General features: G+C 37.3%; 1 protein-coding gene across 1 annotated transcript; it reads left to right on the forward strand.

Moving 5' to 3' along the window:
- The first annotated feature begins 301 nt into the window (after positions 1-301).
- Positions 302-26,058, forward strand: EIF3E (eukaryotic translation initiation factor 3 subunit E). The gene is made up of 13 exons (XM_060775775.2): positions 302-465; positions 7,189-7,303; positions 8,005-8,122; positions 8,625-8,667; positions 9,515-9,619; positions 13,176-13,301; positions 15,758-15,882; positions 17,515-17,641; positions 19,538-19,639; positions 20,262-20,371; positions 24,617-24,719; positions 25,477-25,611; positions 25,890-26,058. Exons 1-13 carry the CDS (start codon positions 376-378, stop codon positions 25,926-25,928), a joined length of 1,338 nt encoding a protein of 445 aa, XP_060631758.2. The 5' UTR covers positions 302-375; the 3' UTR covers positions 25,929-26,058.
- The last annotated feature ends 299 nt before the right edge of the window (positions 26,059-26,357 follow it).

Consider the following 26,357-nt stretch of genomic DNA (forward strand, 5'->3'; position numbering starts at 1 on the left):
CTGCTTCTTGGCAGGGGGTTGGACTGGATGGCCCATGAGGTCTCTTCCAACTCTTTGATTCTATGATTCTAAGGAGGAATAAGGGGAAAGAAGTTGAGCAAGGAGTGAGAAAATAACTCTGTACGCATGCGCAGGAGTTATTCTCCTAGCGACTAGTGACGCGGAGGGGAGGAGAGGCGGAGCTTAAATGTATAAGGAGGAGGGACATGAAGGGCGGAAGTTCTTCACGCATGCGTAGAAAGGTTTGCTGTGCCTAGAGACGGGGAGACGGCAAAGGCAGTGCGTGCCCTGTTGCGCGTGCGCAGTCCGATCTCGTTCGGCGACGGCGTCGAACGTGCCGTGCGTCAGCCTTTCCCTCTCAGCGCGGCGCCCAAGATGGCGGACTACGACTTGACCACCCGCATCGCGCGCTTCTTGGACCGGCACCTGGTCTTCCCGCTGCTCGAGTTCCTCTCCGTCAAAGAGGTGAGAGCGGCGCCTCCCTTCCTTTTCAGGGGGAACTGGCGGGGGAGCCTCGGGGCGGCTAGCAGGCCTCACAGGCCGGGGCTTCCTCCCCAGCGGCCTCCTCTACTTTGGAGGAAAAGGAGGCGCCTCCGCCTCTTGGGACGCTGTGCTGAGGGAGGGAGCAGATGGGAGCCCTTTGCTTCAGCCTCTGGAGGCCTGTTTTCTTTTGTATCTGCTGGACTCCAGTCTTTTCCTGGCCAGGTTTCTGTGAAGTAGCTTTAACATCATCTACTCAGCAATATGACGTTGTCTTCTTCATTCTCTTGTGGTGACAAACTTGGGCTACAACAGAAACCTGTAAAGTCACACATAAGTGCTCTTGCCAAATCTACCTTGGCTGAGATTGCCTCACATACACTTTATTAACTAGAGAGCATCATCTTGAGAAAATTCACTGTATTTATTTTATTTATCGTGTCAGGGGAAACCAGACCATTGTATTACATTTCTAACAGAACAAAGCAAACAAACAGATTAAAAAAAACCCACAAAGTTTGCAAGCTTGGTAGTTCATTAAATGTCCTTTGACCAGTATCTGGCCACTTGGAGTGCCTCTGGTGTTGCTGCAAGAAGGTCCTCCATTGTGCATGTGGCAGGGCTCAGGTTGCATTGCAGCAGGTGGTCAGTGGTTCGCTCTTCTCCACACTTGCATGTCGTGGATTCAACTTTGTAGCCCCATTTCTTAAGATTGGCTCTGCATCTGCCTTTCCAGAATAGGAAAACTCCAATAACAAGTCCAGAAGCACTTTATTAGAATTGAGATTGCAGCACACTGCACTTACCCTATAACCCTATATCACCTCTCACATCAGCACTTTTAATCTTGTACCCATTCACTGGCCCGGCCCAGTTTTATTGTGTCTTGATGTATTGTTTATTGCTTGTTGTTTAATATTGCTTTAATTGTTTTTAATTTGCTTTAGGTTTTGTATTGTTGTGTTGTGTTTGAGGCCTTGGCCTATGTAAGCCGCATCGAGTCCTTCAGGAGATGCTAGCGGGGTACAAATAAAGTTAATAATAATAATAATAATAATAATAATCTCGTGATGCCAGAGCGCAGTTTGTTGAGCGCAGTTTGTTCAGCGCCTTCCAAGTCGCCCAGTCTTCTGTGTGCCCAGGGGGGAGTCTCTCATTTGGTATCAGCCATTGGTTGAGGTTTTGGGTTTGAGCCTGCCACTTTTGGACTCTCACTTGCTGAGGTGTTCCAGCAAGTGTCTCTGTAGACCTTAGAAAACTGTTTCTTGATTTAAGTCATTGACGTGCTGGCTGATACCCAAACAAGGGGTGAGCTGGAGATGTCACTGCCTTGGTCCTTTAACTATTGGCTGCTACTTCCCAGTGGATGTCAGGTGGTGCAATACCAGCTAAACAGTGTAATTTCTCCAGTGGTGTAGGACGCAGACACCCCATAATAATGCGGCATGACTCATTAAGAGCCACATTCACTGTTTTAGTGTGGCGAGATGTGTTCCACAGTGGGCATGCATACTCAGCAGCAGAGTAGCATAGTGTAAGGGCAGATGTCTTCACTGTGTCTGGTTGTGATCCTCAGGTTGTGCCAGTCAGCTTTCATATGATAATTGTTTCTAGCACCCACTTTTTGCTTGATATTTAGGCAGTGCTTCTTGTAGGTCCAGAGTGACTCCCAGGTATTTGGGTGTGCTGCAATGCTCCAGTAGGATTCCTTCCCAGGTGATCCTCAGAGCTCGGAATGCTTGCCTGTTCTTAAGGTGAAAGGCACATGTCTGTGTGCCTTTCACTGTGACAGCAACCCTAAAGGAAGAAATATGAGGAAACTACCACAGTTTTTATAGTATCATTAAGTTGAAAGAGACCTTGTGGGCCATCTATTCCAACTCCCTGCCAAGAAGCAGAAAAATTGCATTCAAAGCAACCCCAACAGATGGCCATCCAGTCTCTGTTCAAAAGCCTCCAAAGAAGGAGCCTCCACCGCACTCCAGGGCAGAGAGTTCCACTGCTGAACAGCTCTCACAGTTACTAAGTTCTTCCTAATGTTCAGGTGGAATCTCCTTTCTTGTAAATTGAAGCCATTGTTCCGCATCCTAGTCTCCAGAGCAGCAGAAAACAAGCCTGCTCCCTCCTCTATGATTTCCCCTCATGTATTTATACATGGGTATCTTGTCTCATTTCAGCCTTCTCTTCTGCAGGCTAAACATGCCCAGCTCTTTAAGCCACTCCTTATAGGGCTTGTTTTCCAGACCCTTGATCATTTTAGTCACACTCCAGCTTGACAACATCTCCCTTAAATTGTGATGCTGAGAATTGGTCACAGTATTCCAAGTGTGGTCTAACGAAGGCAGAATAAAGGGGTAGCATGACTTCCCTGGATCTAGACATTAGACTCTTATTTATGGAGGCCGAAATCCCATTGGCTTTTGTTGCCACCGCATGTCATTGTAGGCTCATGTTTAATTTGTTGTCCAAGAGGACTTTAAGATCTTGTTCATGCATACTTCTATCGAGCCAGGCGTCCCCCATTCTGTATCTTTGCATTTCATTTCTTCTGCCTAAGTGGAGTATCTTGCATTTGCCCTTGTTGAACTTCATTTCGTTAGTTTTGGCCCATCTCTCTAATTCAGTGGTTGCCAACCTTTTTTTCGACCAGGGATTACTAGTACCAAAAGTGGTGGGGCTGGTCAGATCTGTGGAAAGTAGTGGAAATAAAATAAATAAAGAAGGAAAAGGTTCATGGACCAGATTTTTGTTCTCGCGGCCCACTGCTGTGCTGCGGCCCACAGATTAAGAAGCACTGTTCTAATCTGTCAAGATCTTTTTGAGTTCTGCTCCTGTCTTCTGGGGTATTAGCTATCCCTCCCATTTTGGTGTCATCTGCAAACTTGATGATCATGCCTTGGCAATGAATCTGTTTCAAATTAATTCACCTTCATAGTTAGTAGGAATGAATTACATAGTGGTTATGCTCTAATACAGCATTGCAGATAGGGGTAGCTCTCAGAAATAAAATGTAATCCATAGCTGCTGATGTCAAGCAAAAATGTTCAGCACCATACAAAAATCAGATTATCCACTTGTACTTTAATAAATGATCTTGCTAGAAATAAATCTGCTTTTGTTAAGATTGCCTCACATACACATCCTGCAAATAAACTGTAATAATTGTTAAATTGTATAGCATTAAGGATATAACAATAATTAAAAACTTTATTTATATCCCACCCTATCTCTCCGTGGGGACTCTGGGTGGTTTTCAACAGGAAACCCAAACATTCAATGCCATACCAACAAAAACATTGCCTTAAGAATTTAAACAAAGACATCACAGGAAATTAAAAAAATGACTGCTAAACATTAAAAGACAATGTACAAGTTAAAATTCAGAGCCAACATAGCCAGCATAATAAGCCATTTCCAATTCCATGGTGACATTGGTAAAAGTTCTAAACATGCTAAATATATAAAACTTTAATCTGATAACACATTTGAAACACTTGAAAGCTTAAAAGTAGTCAACCATGTTTATTTTGCTATAGGGACATGAGAAAAGCCTTCTACAGGATGGTAAAATATCTGGGCATCCACTGGACAACGTCCTTGCATATGGCCAATTATCTCACACCAGAAGTGACTTGCAGTATTCTCAATTCACCTCTGATACGATTTTAAAAATTGTTGTAAATAAATCTGCATTTGCTGGGTTGCCTCACTTACACATCCCATTCATATTATGTAATAGAGAGGAAATCGTACTACTTTAGGAGTATGAAATTATAATCTTTTATAGAAATAGGTTTATTTGTTGAATATTTGCGGAGTTCATGTTTTTAAATTGTGTTGTAACTTGCCTTGAGCTGCAGGGACAGGCAGGTAAAAAATAAAGTTATTATTATGATATGTGAAGCAAAGCTTAGTAGTACTGTACAAAGTTAAGTAGCCATATGCTATTTACTTGACATGGTGTTTGACAACTATTGAAATATGAGTTGTCAATAGACAGCTTTTGTACCTGCTTTTTTTGATATGGTTGTGGTAGTCAAATTGAATAAAAATGGCACATTTTTCTGAAGGATCACTATGGAAAACATAGGTAATGATGTGTATTGCGGCAAATTGAGTAATAATTTTATAAGTTTCCAGTATGAATATTGCCTCTGTCATAAAGTGACTTGTGCTCCTTCCACAAAGCTGTATAAAACTCCACATAATCTTCTTTGAACTGGAATAGGCAAAAGTATGATAGCTGGGACCCAGTGCTGGTAGCACTATGCTGGTTGCGTAACGCGGCTCTGAATTAGAGAAGGGAACCCGTGTGTCAGACACAGCACCATGTGTACGAGAGACTACACGCAGTGAGAGACGCAGCTATGACAGATAAGGTAGTTTGGGGGGGAGGGGGGACGCCAAGTATACTGATGCAGGCTATCAGGAGATTGTATGATAACACATTCAAAATGTTATTGCATTGGAACGAAGGATAGAAAGGAGGGGAGAAATATGAGCAGTGTTGAAAAATGGATGAAATCCAGTCACTCTAACATTACTTCACTGTTATCCAGTCCCATCTGCATTACATTACTTCATTGGTATCCTACCGCAGCTGCGTCTCTTAGTGCGCTGTGTGGCGCACGTGTTCCCTTCTCTAATTCAGAGCCGCGTTGCGCTACCAGCATAGTGCTACCAGCACTGGGTCCCAGCTATCATACTTTTGCTCTGGAATATATGGCAGTGTGGACTCAGATAACCTAACTCAAAGCAGATGTGGAATTTTCTGCCTTGATATTCTGGGTTATATGGTTGTGTGGATGGGCCCTAGGTGACCTGTTTAAATGCCTTATCGCTAGAGGTTGAAGAATAGGCAAAGTGTATGCATCCCATTTGAAATCCTGCGGCTACCTCCTGTACTATTCTGGAAATTGTAGTTTAGAGGAGGAATCTCTCAGTTCTTGTGGGTTTTTTCGGGCTATATGGCCATGTTCTAGAGGCATTTCTCCTGACATTTCGCCTGCATCTATAGCAAGCATCCTCAGAGGTAGAGGTCTGTTGGAATTAGGACAATGGGTTTATATATCTGTGGAATGGCTGGGGTGGGGCAAGGAGCTCTTCCCTGCTGCAATTAGGCCCGAAAAACCCCACAAGAACTGAGTGATTCCGGCCATGAAAGCCTTCGACAATAGAGGAGGAATATTTATAATGCTCAGCCAGAGAGGTCCTGGGTCTCAGTAAGGCTGCAAGAGGTAGCCACAGGATTTAAAGTGGAGTGTGTACGTATTGCCTGCTCTTTAAGTTCTAGTGTGACAAGGCTTTTGTGTCCCCCCCCCCCAAAAGTATTTGGTTAATGCTATATTTTACATTCCTTCAAATTTTGTAATTAGTGGAAATTTGTAAAAGGCTTTGAACACCATAAAGCATTAGGCTAAAGTAGGATACTATTAAACATGGTAAATAGCAGGTGCTGCCAACTGTTTTTTTTTTTAAAAAAAATAATATAAGTATCAGTGTGTTGCTTTTCTGTAGAGGTAGAACTACAGCAGAGTTTGATATGCCTGCATTGGAATTGTAGTGTCTTTTGCTTAACAAGTTCAGTTGGTGAAAATGTGCATTAGTATTTTATTTATTATGTAAGTTGCATATCCTTTGTCCAAAATGGGACCAAAAGTGTTCCATATTTTGGATGTTTTCAGATTTTGGACTATATGCATATATATATAATGAAATATCTTGGAGATGGGACCTATATATATGAAATTCAAGTATGTTTCATATATAACTTATGCTCGTAGCCTGGAGGTAATTTTAAACACAAACTTTTAAATAATTTGGGGGTTGAAACAAACTGTGTATATTGAACTTCCAGAAAGTAAAAGCGTCATTATCACAGACATCCATGTAGACAGTTTTGGATTTTGGAGTATTTTGGATTTCAGAATTCTGGATAAGGTATATGCAGTTTTTAATCTCTCTGGCCAGTAAAGGTTCAGCCACTAACGTATAATTATTTTCTAAAAAAAAAAAAAAAAATTAGCCTTGTTAGTTACAGAATAAGACAGAGAAAGGAAAGAAAAATATGGCAGCAACTAGTTTTTATTTTTGAACAAAGTTTTAATAGATATAGACACAGTTTTTCAAATGCCTGTTTGATACTGCATCTGAAGAAGGTGGTTATATCCAAAAAAGCTCATATAGAAATAGAACAATGGCCCTTAAAGGTCATCCCCCCCCCCTTCTTTGGTCTGATGCCTTTTGTCCTGAAGCTGGTGCCTTCTTGTGCCTTCGTTGTTTACTTGAAATTTTATGTTCAGTATTTATGAAATGTTCAAAACTCTGTGTTAAATTGGAGGGAAAATAGGGAGGAGAAAGGTCTATTTTGGATGACATCACTTTCCTGGCAGGTTAATACTAAAATCTAAAGTGTTGGGAGTTTCTCATATCTCTTAAATTTTTATGTCACTAGAAATATGACCATGGAAGTTTGTTGCAATTGGTGCTTATTTTTATTTTAAAGGAGTCAGAGCTTTATGTGGTTGTAGGCTGAGTTTTGCTACAGTGATATTTGACAACCAGTAGGATCTAATTTTCACTGCTGTGCTTCTGCTTCATTTGATATTATATTGTGATATTGTAATTTTCAATGGGCAGAAACCACAATTCTTAAATAGGTTGCTGTTGCAATAACAAGTTTATCAAACAGTTGTTATTCTTTTTCAGATATACAATGAAAAAGAACTACTTCAAGGGAAACTTGATCTCCTTAGTGACACCAAGATGGTGGACTTTGCTATGGATATCTACAAAAACCTTTATTCTGATGACATTCCTCATGGTAAGCTATCTGAAGTGTGATATGGTCTGTCTTCTTGCTTTCAAAAGGACACAACAATAAATAACATAATGTAGACAAGATCATGAGTCTTTAATTTCTAATGAATGTGTCCAGTTTCATTTTTAGTCTTGCTCATTTCTGTGTCCCAGTGCAGACAGTACTGGTTTAGCATTCTAGTTGAGTACTTACTTATTTATTTATGACATTTCTACCCTGCTTTTCTCAACCTCGGAGGGGACTCAAGATAGCTTTACACATACACAACTATTTGATGCCTTAAAACAATATAAAATTAAAATGAACATTTAAAATAGAATAAAAATACATTAAAACATTTAAAACAATGCAGCCTGAATACTGAGGCACAAAACTAGTTTGTAATCCAGACATTGAGATAAGAGGAACAGAAGATAAGTTGCTCTTTCATTCCAGTGGTAGCCTTGTACATAATGCGGTCTCTGCCTGAAATGGGAAACATATCAATTTGTCTTTTTTCATATCTGAGAAAGATTGGGTTTAAAAAATACATGTTGACTGTAATTTGTTCATTTGTGGATGAAAGGGTGGTGATGAGAGGTTAAGAGAAATTACTTATCTCAGCTGTTCCACCAATTGTCACACCTGATGGGCCTAGCAGTATGTAACAATTATAAATAATGAGTGTACAAATTGTTTATCTTGAATTTTATTTTTCTTCCCAGCATTGCGTGAGAAGAGAACCACAGTTGTAGCGCAGCTAGAACAGCTTAAAGCAGAAACTGATCCAATTGTCAAGATGTTTGAAGACCCAGAAACTACACGACAAATGCAGTCTACCAGGTAAACTTTCTAGCTAGTGCTTCCATGCATTTCTAACTAAAATATTGTGTAGTTGGCTCTATACATTTGTACATCTGACTTTTGGGGATTTTATTAAACCGTTTTCTCTGATTCCTCGAGCACAACTCTGTGATCAATTTCCATTGGAAGCTGACCATGAAGTTTAATAGGAGGACTTAAAGTTTCCTAGAGAGGTTTTCTCTTAGATTTAAAAAGAAGCAAGCTATGAGCCCCCCCCCCCCCCAGCAAAGCTGATATTATATGAATCTGATCCTTGTATATACGTGTGTGTTGGCAAAAAAGTTGTATGTATAGCCAACTGCATGCAAAAAGGTATGCTGATGTCAAGTGTCCTCTGCCTTGCATAAAGACTCATCCACCTTAATACATATCTATACATTTTATTGAATTAGAATTTAATAGATAGGTGTATTTTTCTCTTTGATAATGTTGTAAATCGGTAGTGATCTATAGCACAACAGTTAACCTTTCTTTGTTTCAGGGATGGTCGGATGCTGTTTGACTACTTAGCAGACAAACATGGTGTAAGTATTTAATCTATAATATTGAGTAATGTGATGCTTTGATTGCCATTGTAACCAGCTACCATATTAATGGAAAGCATGCTTTGACATCTGCTGTAAAGTCTTTTGGATATTTACAGTTTATAGCTGGTTTGCTGGTGAGGGCTAATGGAGGCCAATAATATGTGAAGGGACATGGGTACTTCGACCCATAGTAAGTAAATGTGTTTGTCACATAGTTCATACCTTAGTGGTCTTAAAAAACTCCAGTTTACTATAACATTCTGCTATATGTTTATCACTATCACTGTGATGTATTTTTTATACTTATATAAAAGATTCCCTGTACGTTAAATCAGAACAGTAACCAACAGTATATATCAAGGAAGGAGATTTTACCCTAAATCTTTGTATGCTCTGTGGGTTTCATGCTTACAGTGTTATTACATTGTGAAGATAATTCTCCATTTTAGTTCATTGCCTAGACAGTTCTGTGTCATGATTAGACCAGACATAAATTCATTATAGGCAACTTGTGACCCTCAGTCTAATTTTAAAAGCCCATTGTAACTGATCAGATATTTGTAAGAGTAATTTTCCTCTTTTCCAGCAGCTTGCTTAGTGGAGGTGGAAATAGGTAAGCGAAAATGGAACAGCATTAGAGAAGTGTGGTAGAAAGACAAAAGGTGTTCTCACTTACTTTAAGTTCTGCCACTGTTAGGCTCTAGCATCAGTGGTTCCCATTACCATATGCAACCCATGATAGACAAGTTCTAAAAACTTTGATGGAATAAAGTTTCCCATGTCTCCTTTGAACAAATCAGATGAAACTTTTTATTGATGCTGCTTGTCCTGATTTATCTTTCAGTTCAGGCAGGAATATCTAGACACACTCTACCGTTATGCAAAAATCCAGTATGAATGCGGCAACTATCCTGGAGCAGCAGAATACCTGTACTTATTTAGGGTTTTGGTAAGTTTTTTAAAAAACAAGTGAGCATGATTTTTACATGTTTATAGCCTCTGACCTAGGCAGACATAACTTGCTGTTAAGAAAAGGTGTGTTTTTAAGAGAATATTAACATCTGGAGATTAAAATAATTCTCTGCTTATGTGTTAAATCATCATGACAGCAGACTATTTGTTCCTTTGTGTTTGATTCTTGTAAGTCGGACACATCCAGAACACATGGATTGAAATCATATATATAAAGATAAACCAAACTGATCTCTCAAGTTGGTGCTTGTGAGAATCAGTCCCCTTCATATATTGGACTAGTATTATTGCACCATAGCTCAGCAACTTCTGCGTGGCTGTGTTACTGCATTCCTATTTTACAGATAGACTGGTTACATATCTGTCCTTAATTTGCAAAACATGAATTACTGTTAACTATAAATGCTCAGTTGATCACCAAATGGCTAAGTACACAGCAAAGAAATATATCCATATAAGGAGTTACAGAGCCATACAATACCTCTTATACTTGCAGATGTTTTGTGGTGCGCCCTTCCAAATGACCATGAAAGTAAGGCTCTTGTTAGAAAATGCTCACGTTATAGCATTGATGGTAGTTCTTTACTTTGCCTCCTTTCTAGGGTAGCCTACCTGTTAAGTCCCCTTCGGGGTCAAGAAGGGCAGGATATAAATATAGTAAATAAATAAATAAATAAATAAATAAATTTTCTTCGTACATTTAGAACACATGAAAATACCATCTTGTTTTTTACAAGGATAGAAAAGTTATTAGATTATAGATAGATTTTTATCTGCTTAGTGATTTTTTATGGGTGTGGCATAGTGCGTAAAATAACACATTTTCATTTTGTTTAGTTTTATTACTTACTGTATAATGTGTAATGTAATATCTGAAGAGACTGTCAAAATGATACATGGATGTAAGAAAATAATAAGAAATATGAATGGTTAATTTCTAATTTGCAATTTACTAATTTACAGACAAGCAAAAAGTGATTAGTGTATGTAAATAATTAGCTTAACAGCTGCTCACAGGAATTTTGTCAAATATGTATAGAATATTTTGAAAGATTTAGTGTAATCTTCACTTGGAAAATAGCTTGTTTAGAAAGCAACCTGATTTTTACAAAATCCTGACAGGTTCTCTCTTAGCTTATATAAAGATCTTAGAAATGCAGTTACAGATCATGTACAACAGCATGAAGAGTGGATTATTCATGTTGCTTGCTAATGTGTGTGGTGGAGGGAGGACTACATTTTGAGAAGGAAGATGTATTTTGTTGCAGTCCCAGCACAGTAAACTTATTGTGCTGGCTGAGTGGATATTTTATTTTGTTAAGAAATGAAACCTCACAGTTGGGGGAAGTCCAGATATTGAAGCTACTCTAACATAGCCTTTCCTGAAAGCGAGGTACTGTGCAGTGCCAACTGAAGTTGTTTGGAAATAAGCCAATATAGAAAGTGTTGATTTTGCCCCCTGAACTTCTGTGTTCTAATCAAGAGGAAATTACCATTTTCCCAAACTAGATACTCAAGCTTTTAATGTTTTTGAAGCATATCAACAGATTATTTTTATGCTTTCAAAAATTTCAACCACTCTGATCTCAGTAGCCAGCAACCAATGGTATCATTCCACTAGTGGAAATAATTTAACACTCATAAATACCTCTTTGGGGACTGTATGCAAGGAGGGGTATCAGTGTACAGGTTTCCAGGATGCCAAGAGACTACAAGAATAGATGTACAACAGGAAAAAATAGTGAAACTCTGCTAGTGGACTTTTTCTTTTCACTCACATTATGTTGGGTGTAGGTTTCTGTGTGCAATGTTAAGTGATGTATTAAAGTTTCTTCTTCACTAAGACATACGCAGTATTCAAGATGAAGTACAGCTAACATTACCCATATTTACTCAAGTGTAGTGTGCTATCGATTGTAACGTGCTCCTCAATTTTAAGGGGTGCATTACCAAAAAAAAAAAAAAGATTTGCCATCCAATGTAATGTGTCCACTCTCAGCTGGGTGCAAGCAGAAGTGATTCTCTTCCACTTACAGTCTCAACTTGGTGGGGGTGGGGAGGGGGTGCCACTTCTCCTTCACATCTCAGGCCAAGGAGATGCCGGCTGTGGATGGGGGGATTTCTCATTTCCCTCCTAGCTGGAAGGTGAAGTAGAAATCAGCTGGGAAGGGAGAGGTGAGTGGGAAGTCTGTGGAGCAGTGTGCGTTTCCTTCGCCTGGGAACTGGCTGGCAGTGGTACGCCCCCCCCCCCCCCAGCTTTCTCCTTGCCTTTCTGCTGAAAAGCAAGGAAGTAGCACCTTCATGGCCTGAATGAAGCCAGTTGGGAAGCTACTGTTCCTCCGTCAGGCTGAGGTTAGCGAGTTTGCTAGTCTTAGCCTGAAGGAATGGTGTTGGCAAGGTGTAGGCATATGATTGTAATGCACCATGGACTATAATGTGCATCTCCATTTTGGCTAAGCAGATTAGCCCAAAATGATGCACATTACATTTGAGTAAATACGGTAATTCATGTTTCAAGCATTTGTCAAAAATTTAGTATATTTTACTAGGAGGGGAAGCATATAATTTAGGATAATAAGGTCCTATTGCCTTTTTATCTGTATACTAATGGTTTAAGTGTATTTTGCATATTATAAGGTATCATTAATTTTATAACTTATGAACCTGCAAGTAATTTGTCAACAAAAAATAATAATTTTAAGGGGCTGTTTCCAAAACTCAAACCATTGCAGTTGATCTGAGACTGGAATTTATTTTCAGAATAATTTGGTATAGTTCATAACTTTCAAATGAATTTGACTGACTCTATTCTTACTTTGAATGAGAGAATTGGAGGAAGGTATTGCGGCCAGACTTGTCTTTCCTGAGATAGGGTTTTTGTTTTTGTTTTTTGTAAATATATGAAATTCTGTTACAAGGAAGTTGATACACAAATATGCTGAAAGATGCCAGACTGAACTGTAACTGTACCTGTTGGAATTGTAAGCACTTCCTCTCTGTTATACAAAAGGCATCTTGACTTGAAATTACTTAGAAGTCATGATGTCTACATCCTTCACTCCTTAAGAGTCTGTGCAAATTTTGGTATATGGGCCTGGTTTTTGTCTAGATTTTCTTTATTCTGATTAGCAAAGGTTTTCAGTAGAGTTGGTGGTTTTACCACTTAAGCTTTAAACCCTTTTAAATTAGTGCGTGAAACCCCAAACTATACGAAAGTATTGTTGACAGAGGGCTCCTTACTGCTTGAACTTAATGTTCTGTGCAGAAGCTGTGGCTGCCAATTCTTTAGACTTTCCTAGGTTTTTATCATCTCCATCTGAACCTTTTTGGAAATGCCTACTGCTGATTGTTTCCTTGAAAATCAAAACTGATTTGCTAAATGAAACACAGCTCATTTTCCCAAAATTGTGGAGCAAGCATGTCAGAGGCATATTCTCTCTAGTGGTGCCAGCAAGTCTCTAATCAAAATGTTTGACCTAGAGAAATATTAAATTATTGTGGTTATTGTAATTGGATTCACTTATTCAAAACAGGTTCCATCAACAGATAGAAATGCTTTGAGTTCCCTCTGGGGAAAACTGGCATCTGAAATTCTGGTGCAGAACTGGGATGCTGCCATGGAGGACCTTACGCGATTGAAAGAAACAATTGATAATAACGTGAGTTTTATTTCAATTGCATACTGAAATATATGTAAGGCAGGAAGGGGAAAGAATTGCAGGTAGTAACAGATTTTTTAATACCAGCTTATATTTTTCTCATAGTTAACATAGCTGTAACTTTACAGTTAACTGTTTGCATTTATTTATTTATTTGCATGTACTTATGTAGCTTAAAGATGCAAGACAGAGTTAACAGTCCTACACCTTCAAGGCTGAAGCGGTTTTTTAAAAATAAACATGTCAGAATTATGTAGAAAGCTAATACAAAATTGATTGTTTTCATTTCTGTTGGTTGTATGTCTCCTTGAAGGACTTCCATGTTTTGATCTTGTAATTAGTATAAATGAATTGGATATAAATTATTAGAATAGCATAATGCTACAAATCAGACTGCCTGAAGTCCATAATCATTTTCATGAAAAGCAGGATTGATTGGGATGAATGAATGACTTCCTCATTCTAAAAATGTGCATTCCATAAATCCTACCTGCACATTCTAAATGCAGGTAGTATAAACGTTAAAGGGGTAGAAATGAGGAAAAGCTATACTAATTCAACTTCCCCTGGTCATTCTCTATATGTGGCATTCCATGTGTGTGGTATTAAAGGACATGTTCCTGCTCCCAATTATTGCATGTTTACTTGTTTGCCCAAATTATGCCACAGGAATATGACTATACTCACCACAGATTAAACACAGAATGTATCATGTGAATACATTATATGTAAAAACAATTGAAACAGCATAATACATTCAGTTGTTAAACTTTCTCTCCATTGACACTAAATGCTTAAACAATTGAGATTTGCTGACATCTGGCATATATCAGTATGACAACTGCTACTTTGGCACTTCCTTCATCTAATATTTCTAATGCTTTCAATATTTCTAATGCACTCAAGTACTATAAACTGGACATGCGATCCTTACTGCCCCCCCCCCCCAAAATACTGTAGTTTTATTAACTATTTCCAGAGGTATCTGAATATTTGGATCATAAGCACCAGCAATAGAGCATTACCTAAAGCTATCATAGAATAGAAAGCTGTGTAATACTGACTCAGGTCTTTGATATGTATTGCTCACTCAGGTTGGGTTGAGCTTTTTATTTATTTATTTATTTTTGTCAGATTTCTACATAAGACATTAATTTTAGCAAATGTGGCAGCAGGAATTATTTTCATCAGCTGGCACTACATCAAACATCCCATTTCATTATCCCTGTACTATGCCATAAGAAGCGGTTTTTCAGATGGGATAGGGGATGTAGAGAAAGGGGAGAACTGATGAAGGCAACTCCTCCTTTTTTCTTTTTTTTTTCTTTTTTTTTGCCTAGTGCAGTGTTTCTCAAACTTTGCTCCTCCGGGAGTTTTAGACCTCAACTCCCAGAAATCCCAGTCAGCTTAGCAGCTATTAGGAATTCTGGGAGTTGAGGTCCAAAACATCTGAAGGAGCAGAGTTTGAGAAACACTGGCCTAGTGGTATACCTCTGATGGATTGAAAACTTCCCCTTGATATGATATCTAAATCACACCCTCCCAGAATCCCAGAACGACTTCTGCCCCTCCAGAGAAACAGTGGACGTGATCTTTACTGCACAACAGCTCCAAGAAAAACACAGGGAACAAAATCAACTACTGTACATGGCATTCATTGACCTTGCAAAGGCATTCCACAAATCCTGCAAATCTCTTGGGAAGACAAGTGGACAAATGTCAGCGTGCTGGAAGAAGCAAAGACCACCAGCATTGAAGCAATGGTCCTCTGCCATCAACTCCGCTGAACCAGCCACAATGTCTGGATGTCTGACCACCGTCTCCCAAAGCAGTTGCTCTGCTTTGGGAGCAGAAATCGGAATGTTGGTGGGCAGGAAAAGAAATTTAAAGATGGGCTCAAAGCTAACCTTAAAAACTCTGGCATAGACACTGAGAACCAGGAAGCCCTGGACCTTGAGCGCTTCAGCTGGAGGTCAGCTGTGACCAGCAGTGCTGTAGAATTTGAAGAGGCGCAAATGGAAGGTGAAAGAGAGAAACATGCCAAGAGGAAGGCGCATCAAGCCAACCCCGACTGAGACCACCTTCCACCTGGAAACCAATGCCCTCACTGTGGGAGAAGATGCAGACCAAGAATATGGCTCCACAGTCACCTATGGACCCACCAGCATACTGATCTTGGATGACTATCCTACTCGGACAACGAGGGATTGCCTAAACCAAATCACTGATTGACAGTGATTATGCAGAGTAGGAGATAACTCTGTGTTCTGTTGAATGGCCCAAAATAATTTATTAAAGAAGCTTAGATCTAGATATCAAGGAAGTTGATGATTCAAATGTTTACCATCTCATTACCCATCAATATCCTGTGCTCTCGTGCCATGTCCCTGGAAGATTGGGTTGCCATTTGAAAAGTGTGGGATGGAATATAAGGATTAATAGTATTTTTTTTTCAGTCTGTCAGCTCTCCACTTCAATCACTTCAGCAGAGAACATGGCTTATTCACTGGTCTCTCTTCGTTTTCTTCAACCACCCTAAAGGCAGAGATAACATCATTGATCTGTTTCTTTATCAGCCTCAGTAAGTTTTGTCGAAAAAGGGGGAGTGGTGTAATGCTAGAACAGTAATTCCATTTTCTACCCTGAAGTGTTAACAGATTAATCTTAATTATTGGGAAATTACTGTGTTCCTCCCAGATTCTTGTAGCCAGTGAGATCTTTGGACATCAAATATTGTAGATGGTTCTGATCTTCTATTTTTTCATAACCATCTATAATGAACCATCATTAAAAGACTGGGGTAGGTTTGTCTGCATTGGCCCTATGGCGTCCTAAGTGCATGCCTCATTAGGCCATTGTGATGTGAAATATATTTCCTCCTTTGCTATTTCGTAGACTAGTCAGAGATATGTGGAAAAAAAAGCGCACTTCTTTGAACACGGAAACTCAAGTTTGTTTATGGCCTTCAAATTGCTTATGTTAGAAAGCTAACTGTGGGATTCGTAATTTGATACTTAGTCTGAGTGTTTTTACTCTTGCAAAATGTATCAAATATTGAAGGAATAGGAATTATAAAGTATCTTTTTGGTAGCAGCTATCATAAACTTAGAAGAGCAATTATTTCAAAGAAAACCTCACTTCTTCTTGCTGTAACTGATACTTTACATTTAAAGCTACTAAGGATTTGGAAGAGTGCGGGCTATCTATTTCATTGACATTGGGTGGTGATGTAAGTGTTGCATGAGGTAATGCACTGATTCATTGCGGTCTTTCACTCTTTCAAGGGCATATGATTCATCAATTGTAGCAATTATGTCTATATGGAACAAACAATATCTGTGACTTTATTACTAAACTGAAGAGTTCCAACCAATTCCTGTAGATCCAAGTTTATTGAACTTTGTTATAGTATCTAATATTTTCTTTACATTTGCGTCCATTTTTTAACGTAATTCTGATATGAACTGTTGCATGATTATTATTTTTTTTTACATATTGGCATGGAAATAATATTTTGTGCAACACATTGGTCTTAAAACTTGATTTGATTGTGAGAAAAAACAGGTTGAAGTCACAAAAATGCAGCAAATGGTCATATGGATAGGTGCTAATTGTAGATGCCAGGGTATTGTGTAGAAATACTTCATATTTTTAGTTATTTTGCGGTTCATTCTGTGAGAATCACAGTGAATATTTAGTTTGGAATTGATGTAATGTTTGAAAATGTTAACTAAATTAATTTCAAATGGTGTTCTCCCCTTCAGAAATCATAGATCAATATCCAGAGCCCATAAACATGGTTTTAAGATCATAATGTTACACTCTGGCAAGTTGAGCTTGCAGTATTTCAAATTTGAAATTATACAATAAGTATTATAGCAACAACTAGTTCTATGGCAAATATATTTTGTAGGAAACCAAACCAGAATGTATACAAATTGCTTAAAAACAGACTTAAATTTTGAAAACAAATGATAAACTGCATCATCTAGAAAGACAAAAACAGAGACTGCCCTTGTTAGGCTCAGCTTAGAGTGGCCCTAATGAACACGTGGAAACTTTGTAAGTTAATGCTTACAGTTCTATTCTCAATGGAGTTAACAATTGAATTCCATCCTATAAATTGTGCACTAGTTTACTGTAAAGTGAGAATCTTGTATTCCCATTTCCTTTGAAATTTCTGCTTCTCACTTGGAATAATCTGTTTGTCCAGATATCTTAATGCGATTCAGACAATGTGTCCGCACATTCTTCGCTATCTAACTACAGCAGTAATAACTAACAAAGATGTTCGGAAACGTAGACAAGTGTTGAAAGACCTGGTGAAAGTTATTCAGCAGGTAAGAAATAGTTTGTTCATACCTATATTTGTAACAGTTATATGTTGTGTGATACAATTATGCCTTCAAGAAATTTAAACTAACATACATATGTAAGAGGTATAAAATGGAAGTAAACAATTTCTAAATCTCAGTTTTAAAAAAGAATAAAAGTTCGATTTTTATTTTTCTTGTAAGATATTTAGAAAAAGTATTACTTTGATTAAAGTTTATGGACTTAATAGTGATGTTTAGATTTATTTTTAGCAGCTTTATTGACATAGAATACATTTATTTGATTGTAGGTGGTGATTTTAATAAAAGATAGAGATTTTACCTTTATCTCTGTTGCCCACCATAAATTGTTGCAGATTAAATTATTTCTTTATATTTTTTCATCTTTGGTTAGTAATATAAACATAAAATTAAATTCTTGATAATTTGAGAGTATATTCTAGTTCTGTCTGGCATTTTATTGTTTCACTGCTCAATTATGAACAATTGAGGGCTCAAATTTCAGTAGATCTTGGATAACACTTTAGAATACATGAAGACTCTGTGAATTTGTATCCTGTTGATAGGGAAGGTGTAAATAAAGCCTAACTTTGGGAATAATTGTTTATTCTTCTTATAAAAAGAGTTAAAACTAAACAAAGAATTATTGAAAAAGGAGATGAAAGCTCTGGTATTTCAATTTGCTGCTTTCAGTATGAATAACTATCAAGATTTGCAAAAGTTAAATATGAAGTGAATAATATTTTCTTGTAATAATTGGAATTGGCTCTGACATGTCTGTGGCAAGCATATTGAGAAAATGGGGAACATCCCAACAAGATTCTGGCATATTGACTTAAGCATCAACAGCGGTGTTATTTCAATTATCAAAGATGAAAGCAAAAATTTATATGTATTGCCCACAGGTATACATTTTTGAACTTTTATACAGGCCTTTATAGTTTAGATAATGAAATCCACAAACAGAATATGGAGGTTTTCTTTCCCCATCTTAGCATATCACGGGTATAATTTCTTTCAGAATTATTATCAACATTATAGCAAATATGAGACATGGGAAGCTCTGATGCTTTTCCAGTGGTGTAGTTGCTGCAATGCTTTTTCCAATCTATTAGCATCAAGACGACTCCAGTTTTAAAATATATCATAGGATATGGCTCCCTCTTTTTAACATTAAATGATGTGTATATTTCATCTTTGGTAAGACCTGACAAGATGAAATTTATCAAAACTAGGCAGGGAACTTACAATATTTGTATGATTGTTGATTTAATTGCTTTAAACCTGTTGAAATGCACAGCTTCTGCCAGAGGTTACTAGATTCACATTGTAGAACCATATTGCTGTTTGTTTTCAATTCTATGAAAGATAGTAAAGATTACAAATTCTGTAAAGTGGAATAGAAATTGTAATAACAAGCCTTTTTTTGGAGGCATGAAACCATCCGTGCAATAATCTACTGTAAATTATAAGGATTCCCTTTACCACCTTGCTTGTGTGTTTGCTTGATTTTTCTGCACACATCAGTCTGGAATTTCTTATCAGCTATTGCTACTAAGCCAACACTTAAATGCTAGGATGTGGTTTTGCATATTTTGATTTTAATGTTAATTTGTTCTGTACATACCAAAGAAGACCTGTACAGAAATATAAAGGCCAGATTAAATCCTTGGCCTTGAAGGATCTATCATGACCTGCTTTCTAAGTAAAAGTAGATGGCCATATGAATTCAGTTGAGACCCTAATTGATCAGCATTTGCATACAGCAGTCCTTGCTGTATGCTACAAAAGGACAAACTTTGGACAAGATTGCAGTCGATGTTAATGATTTTGATTGCAGGCATTTTTAGACATAACTACTGGGAAGTATTTACTTTTAAATGTAACCTTCTAAATTTGCAGGAATCGTATACCTACAAGGATCCAATAACTGAGTTTGTAGAATGTTTGTATGTGAACTTTGACTTCGATGGTGCTCAGAAAAAGTTGAGAGAATGTGAATCGGTAAGAATCTGTGTTTAAAGCTGGAAGCATGTAAATGGCTATCAGGATTATTTACATGATGAAACATCGAAAGTATTACATGAATTCATGATCACTTGCTAAAAGTGGTAACTGGCGATTATAAAAGTTGAGGTCTACAAGAAATTAGCAGGAAATAAGTTTTAAAATGGGAAACCATTCTCCTTTAAAACTGCAATAGCAGAAAATTGGTGAACTTCAGTCGTAGGTGTGTAGTTCCTTATTTATCTAGCATGACATTGTACAGTTGCCTTAAAGATTAAATTAATGTTGTTTGAGACCTAATGAGCAGGAAACTCATAATATGAGCATTGTAGGATGTACAATGTGTTTTCTTTTAACATTTCTTTTAGCACATTTATAATCAAGAGGCAAAAATACATTAAAATTCTGAGAATTTTAATGTTATGTCAGGCATGATGCTTACCTGCTAGTTGAAGCCGGCATTAAAACCCCACATATAGTCAAAAGTTGAGCTGTTGATTGCCCTTGTCCAATAGACTAGTTTTTTAAAAGGTGCATATTTGCAAATAGTGTTTATTATTCTATATCTGGGCTGTCCCCTGCCATTCGCTTTCCTCCACAACTGTATGCTGTCTTGCAGGTTCTTGTCAATGACTTCTTCTTGGTGGCCTGTCTTGAAGACTTCATTGAAAATGCTCGCCTCTTTATATTCGAGACTTTCTGCCGTATCCACCAGTGCATCAGCATAAAGTAAGAATATTAAAAGTGTAATAAGAAAAAATATACCTGTAGTCAGATGATTGATCTTTGGTTACAGTGATGTTACATTGTTTCAATAGTACCTGAATTGTGTAAAGTTCCTACAGCTTTTATTTGTTGATATATATTCATACATGTTAAAAGCTTAATATTTGATGTAAAATATTTTGAATTGGATGGTACCATTTTAAGGTGGGGCAGAGGCTTCAGAAAATATTCTTGCTCATCTCTATGTGTGTGCATGCTTTCAGGGATCAGATGTTGGGAAGGTTCCAACAATTATTTTAGTGTGGCCATTTGACTTAATATTTTGGATCATTATAAAACTTCAGGAAGTTGAGAGGTCACACATTGCCTTTTTTGTTTCCTTTTTGGTAACTAGCCTGAACATTTGTGTATGTGAATTGCTAGACTCCCTTCTTTCATAATTGTCATATCAAGATGACCTGTTGTGATCAAACTGAAAGTATATAAGTTGTTGTACATTACTTTTTTTGATTGGGTTGTTTAATTTAATTAGTCATTGCAACTGGAATTGGGAGTCTTGTGTGGTTTAAGTGGTGATAGTGATGATAGTAATAGTGATATTTCATTGCTTTTTCTCTTGTGCCGGGGCTTGACAGCTTAGAGAATTAAAATGGATGCAGATAAAACACATAGCAGTAAAAACAAAAAAGTTAAAATACAGTTATCGGTAGAATTAATAACGTTTTTAATAAATTAAAACATATTTGTTACAAGGCAATAGATAAAATCAGTAAATCACTGTATTAAAAACTTTCATTATGAACAGTCATTCCCAGAGGACTGTTGAAATAAGTCATTACTTGCTAACAAAAGAACACCAAAGAAGGAGCCAGTTTAGAAATTCCTGAGGAATTTTATTCAGTGGCTCAGGGCAGCTACTGAGAAGATCCCTTTTTGTGTTCTCAGCAGATATGCCTGAGAGTGTGATGACACCACGAGAAAGGGTTCGCCTGAAGACCTCAAAGTCCATGCAGGCCCATATGAGAATACAGGCAGTCCCCAAGTAACAGACAAGATAGGTTATGTTGGCTTGTTCTTAAGTCGAATTTGTATTTAAGTTGGAACAGGTACTTTTTAAAGCATAATGCCAGTGAAATATATAGCAAGGGGAAGCATTAACACCCCTGCACCCCTGTAGTGTTTGTTTTGCTATCTGTGCCCTGTTCAGAAGATTTCACCTCACTATCTGTCCCTGTGATAATTGCATTTTGAAAAAAAATGGTTTGTGGAAGCAAGGATTGGTGAGAAAGTGTCAACAGAGACACCTTTCCCCTTGATAACTCTTCCAGGAGTTAATTTCTCTTCCTAAAGATAGATTTTTCTCACTTCCTGTTGTCTCAACCCTGTTCATAACTATAAGTCATATTTAAGTCTGTATCTTGGAGACTGTCTGTGGAGTCCATCAGTTAACTTCAACCAATTTACAGGACATACTTAAATTTTTGAATTATGTCTAAAAAGACTATTATTGGTGGAACTGTTGTAATGAGGAAGTTGTGTTCTCCCTTTAACCAGCTGTTTTAATTTGTCTAATTTGTCATTTTTTATCCCTCATGATGCCACTGAAAGTAATCATTTGTAATTGTACTAATGCAGCAAACAAATTCCTTCTAGTTCACATGTTGCTGTGTAAAGGAACTATTCTATTTTCCTATATAGTTTTTCCCAAAATAACTTTGTGAGTTCTGTGGTACTGTGGTGTCTTTGTGAAAGGAATGAGAAACAGATGTGGATTGATTGCACAAAGAATTGATTAATTGGAAAGACCTGGGAGACTGATTATAAATCCGTTTTTGCTTGGCTGATTTGATAAGAATCTGTCTTTGATAAGAGACAGTAGGATAAGGGTTGTTGGTGCTTTTCTGATTCTAGATGATCAGAACCAAGCTAATCTTTCCCATATCCAACCTGTAATCCATGGATTTGAAGCCCCCATTTCCTGACAGGACTACTACAACAGATCTCAATGATTGGAGACCCATATTTTCAAAGAGCACAATTCACAAATTTCAGGAGGAAAATCAACATCCAGCCTCCATTTAGTTTCACCAGAATCTTTTTGAGTCTGTAATATATCTATTGCCAGCTAATAATATTCCTCAATTTCATGGTTCTTTACTGCCATGTGTAGTGAATTGTGTTCATTAACCTGCAGTACCCTCAAGTTAGTTTTAATAAGTTACTGTGTATTTGAAATTATGCAGTTGAGAAAGTAAGTCTGCAACTTTAATAATTTGACTTATGTTATTTTAACACAAGGATTTAGAAAGTAAAATAACCAGGCTTAACATTGAAAGTAGGCAGAAATTACATGGGGGAGTGATTAACATAGAAACTCTTGTATTGCTCCTTGGCCAGGCTTCAATTTCAAAGCACTGAGCATTACTAAAGCATAGAAGCAAGAAGTAGAATAAAGTTTATAATTCTCAAATGAATGAAAGAAAAAGACATTCCATGTTTTTAGAAAACCATAGTAAATACTGTATTGTCGAAGGCTTTCATGGCTGGAATCACTCAGTTCTTGTGGTTTTTTTCGGGCTATATGGCCATGTTCTAGAGGCATTTCTCCTGACGTTTCGCCTGCATCTATGGCAAGCATCCTCAGAGGTGTGGTCACCTCAGACCTCACCTCTGAGGATGCTTGCCATAGATGCAGGCGAAACGTCAGGAGAAATGCCTCTAGAACATGGCCATATAGCCCGAAAAAACCCACAAGAACTTAGTAAATACTATTGATGGAGTGATTGTTTCCATCAGTGGAGAGACTTGACTTTTGCTTCATAAACAAGAAAAAATAATATGTTTGGTCATAAAGTGGCATCCTTGAAGGAGTGATCCAATTGTTAAATACCTGCATCAGACTCCTAGGTCCTGTGAACAGTTAAGTCTAAAATCAAAATTGTTTCTGGCAGTCACATTATTGGCATTAATTTTGAAACTCTCTCCAGAATAGTGAAAAGACAAGAACATTTCAGCAAATTAAAATTAGCTCAGGTCAACCTTTTATAAGTGCATTGCTCTGCTAATGTTGTGTTAAATTATCTATTTATGTGACCAAATCTAATTTCTTCTTCTTTGTAGAATATATATTATAAGCTGCATTGGTCTTTTGTTTCATAAAGCATAATTGTTGTGATTGGTGTAATGTCTGACTCCTTTTAAAGAGCACACTCGTGGTTTCATTGGTTTCTAGATGGTTGAATTATTAAAGTCCCTTTATATAAATTTCATATGCAGTGAAGAATATTGAGTGGGTTAGAAAAAAACATAAACCCCCCTCCCTTAATTCCCTTTTTTCTGAGTGAACTAAAATGGATTGGAACAGGCAGACAATTATTTTGTTTTCATAAGGACAAGGCACATTGAAAGGAAAAATTGTGTTACTAATAGTGAAGTAGGATAAGCAATTAGGGAATATAATGGAAAGTCTAACAAAGTCATACCAAGAAATCAACTTATTGGAAGCGTGGAGCTGGAAGAGAGTTTTATGGGTGCCTTGCACCACCAAAGAAAATAAATGAGTCCCAGAATATGTCTAGCCTGAACTATCACTAAAATGACTAAACTGAAGTGATTGTACTTTGGACAGATAATGAGAAAATATGACACAAAAGAAACAATTTGATGCTAGGTAATGAAGACAGTAGGAAAAAGGAGACTGGTTTAATGCAGTAAAGGAAGCTGTAGCTGAGAGTTATGAGGTCCTAACTTAGCATAAACTTTGTTAACCTTGGGATGCCATACAATCAGGTTGATTTGATAACCAGATGTTAAGCACATGAATCCATCATAGGCCTTAAAAGAATTTAATAGTGGAAAAATGGTAATTACAAGTAATACTGTCTCATAATTGTGCATCTAGTCAATTTATTTATTTATTTATTTATTTACAGCTTTTATATTCCAAGCCTTCTCCCTTATATTATATTTAATATTCTTCTTTTTGATGTAAATCTTCTGATGCAAAAGGTATTATTCTTTTCTCAAGTTTCCTACTTCCTAGTTGTTTCCAGCTATCAAAGCTGGTCCTATTCTCATGCAAATTGTTTTAAAACAAAATAAACACAAGATCTTTGAAACAAAATTAGCGACCATGTTACAACTGTAAGATTAGTTATTTGGTTGTTATCTAATGAACCATAACTTTAGTTGAGTGAAAAGAACACAAATTTTAAGCCATACAACCTATAACTTATTTTCCTCTCTCAGTATGTTGGCAGACAAGTTGAACATGACCCCTGAAGAAGCTGAGCGATGGATTGTGAATTTAATCAGGAATGCAAGGCTGGATGCCAAGATAGATTCAAAATTGGTGAGTTTACATTCTCTTTTATAGCATAATCTGATTTCTTTAGGGAAAACTAATTCATGGCTAGCTGTATAAAACTGAGGTACGTACTCTTGTAGGACCTTTTAAAAAACAAAGAACAACTTTTGTATACTCAGATGACTTATAGCATATTTTTTGAAGGGGAGATTTTGAAACCATGGAGAGGGAAATGTTTTGTCCAGAGAAAAATAATTTTTGAAGAAAATAATTGAAAAATGTGATGGTTGTTGTTACAGGTTGAAGATCACTTTGTTACTTTAGCAACATAAACTGAATATGAGGGGGTAGGGTGGAAGAGACACAATTGTATAATTTTGTTTGGCATAAATTATATTTCATGTATTAAAAGGCCAGTTCAGTCATATCGACATTAGTTGCAAACAAAAATAAACATTTAATCTTTCTTATAAATGAGCTACACGTGCTTGAATTGCAATAAACCTCTTTGGTTTTGCCTTTTCATTCGTAGCAAACAAAAACAAAAAGGCTTAAACTATCAACATTAGAGAAGAAAAAAGGATTCCCCCCCCCCCCTTTCACTTACCTTCTATAGTTTTTGTGTGTGTGAGTGTCAAGAGCAGCTTGGGAAACTGCAAGTGGCTTCTGGTATGAGAGTTGGCCGTCTGCAAGGACATTGTCCAGGAAACGCCAAGATATTTTGATGTTTTTCCATCCTTGTAGGAGGCTTCTCTCATGTCCCTGCAAACAGTGGACAACTTGTCTTTGTTTTTCTTTTTAGGGTCATGTAGTTATGGGGAACAATGCGGTTTCACCTTATCAACAAGTGATCGAAAAGACCAAAAGCTTATCTTTCCGGAGTCAGATGTTGGCTATGAATATAGAGAAAAAACTTAACCTAGGCAGTCGGGCTGAGGTAATCACAAATGCTATATTTTTTCAATGCAAATAGATTTCTCCAATATAGCCATAATATATCTAATTCTGTCATTTATCTGATTTATTAATAATTTTTAGGGATGGAATATAAAAGAAAATATAATGAGAGTTACATATTTCTGTTTTTGTAAGCAAATTTGCCTGTACATAATACTCTTAGGAAAGCAAAATTTCAAATGTTATCCACTTTCAGGTTTTATCATTTTGGAATCCACAGTATTCATATCCTGACTTTCATGTTTGTTTTTATTCAAGGCACCGAACTGGGCTACTCAAGACTCTGGTTTCTATTGAGTTACTTCAAGGGAAGAAAGACAACTTCCATTTGATAAGGACTTCAATTATGTACTATGTTGAAGAGGTGGAAATTATGTGAACTTTGCAGCACATGTTGATTTGAATAAAATTGGCTACTTTTAATTCACTGGTTGTCTACCTTTAATTGAGTGTATAGAAACTCCCACTGTTTTTATAGAATCATTGAGTTGGAAGAGACCTCGTGGGCCATCTATTCCAACCCCCTACCAAGAAGCAGGAAAATCGCATTCAAAGCACTCCCAACAGATGGCCATCCAGCCTCTGTTTAAAAGTCTCCAAAGAAGGAGCTTCCACCACACTCTGGGGCAGAGAGTTCCACTGCTGAACAGCTCTCACATTTAGGAAGTTCTTCCTAATGTTGAGGTGGAATCTCCTTTCCTGTTGTTTGACACCATTATGCTGTGT

The sequence above is a fragment of the Anolis sagrei genome, chromosome 4 (genome assembly GCF_037176765.1).
Source record: "Anolis sagrei isolate rAnoSag1 chromosome 4, rAnoSag1.mat, whole genome shotgun sequence".
NCBI lineage: Eukaryota > Metazoa > Chordata > Lepidosauria > Squamata > Dactyloidae > Anolis > Anolis sagrei.

Excerpts from the sequence above, each read along its gene's own strand:
- EIF3E (XM_060775775.2), top strand. The coding sequence starts at position 376 with ATGGCGGACTACGACTTGACCACCCGCATCGCGCGCTTCTTGGACCGG. Across the intron at positions 15,883-17,514 it reads CTGTTTCTTTATCAGCCTCA|ATATCTTAATGCGATTCAGA; the intron begins GTAAGTTTTGTC and ends CTGTTTGTCCAG. Across the intron at positions 19,640-20,261 it reads AGTTGAGAGAATGTGAATCG|GTTCTTGTCAATGACTTCTT; the intron begins GTAAGAATCTGT and ends GCTGTCTTGCAG.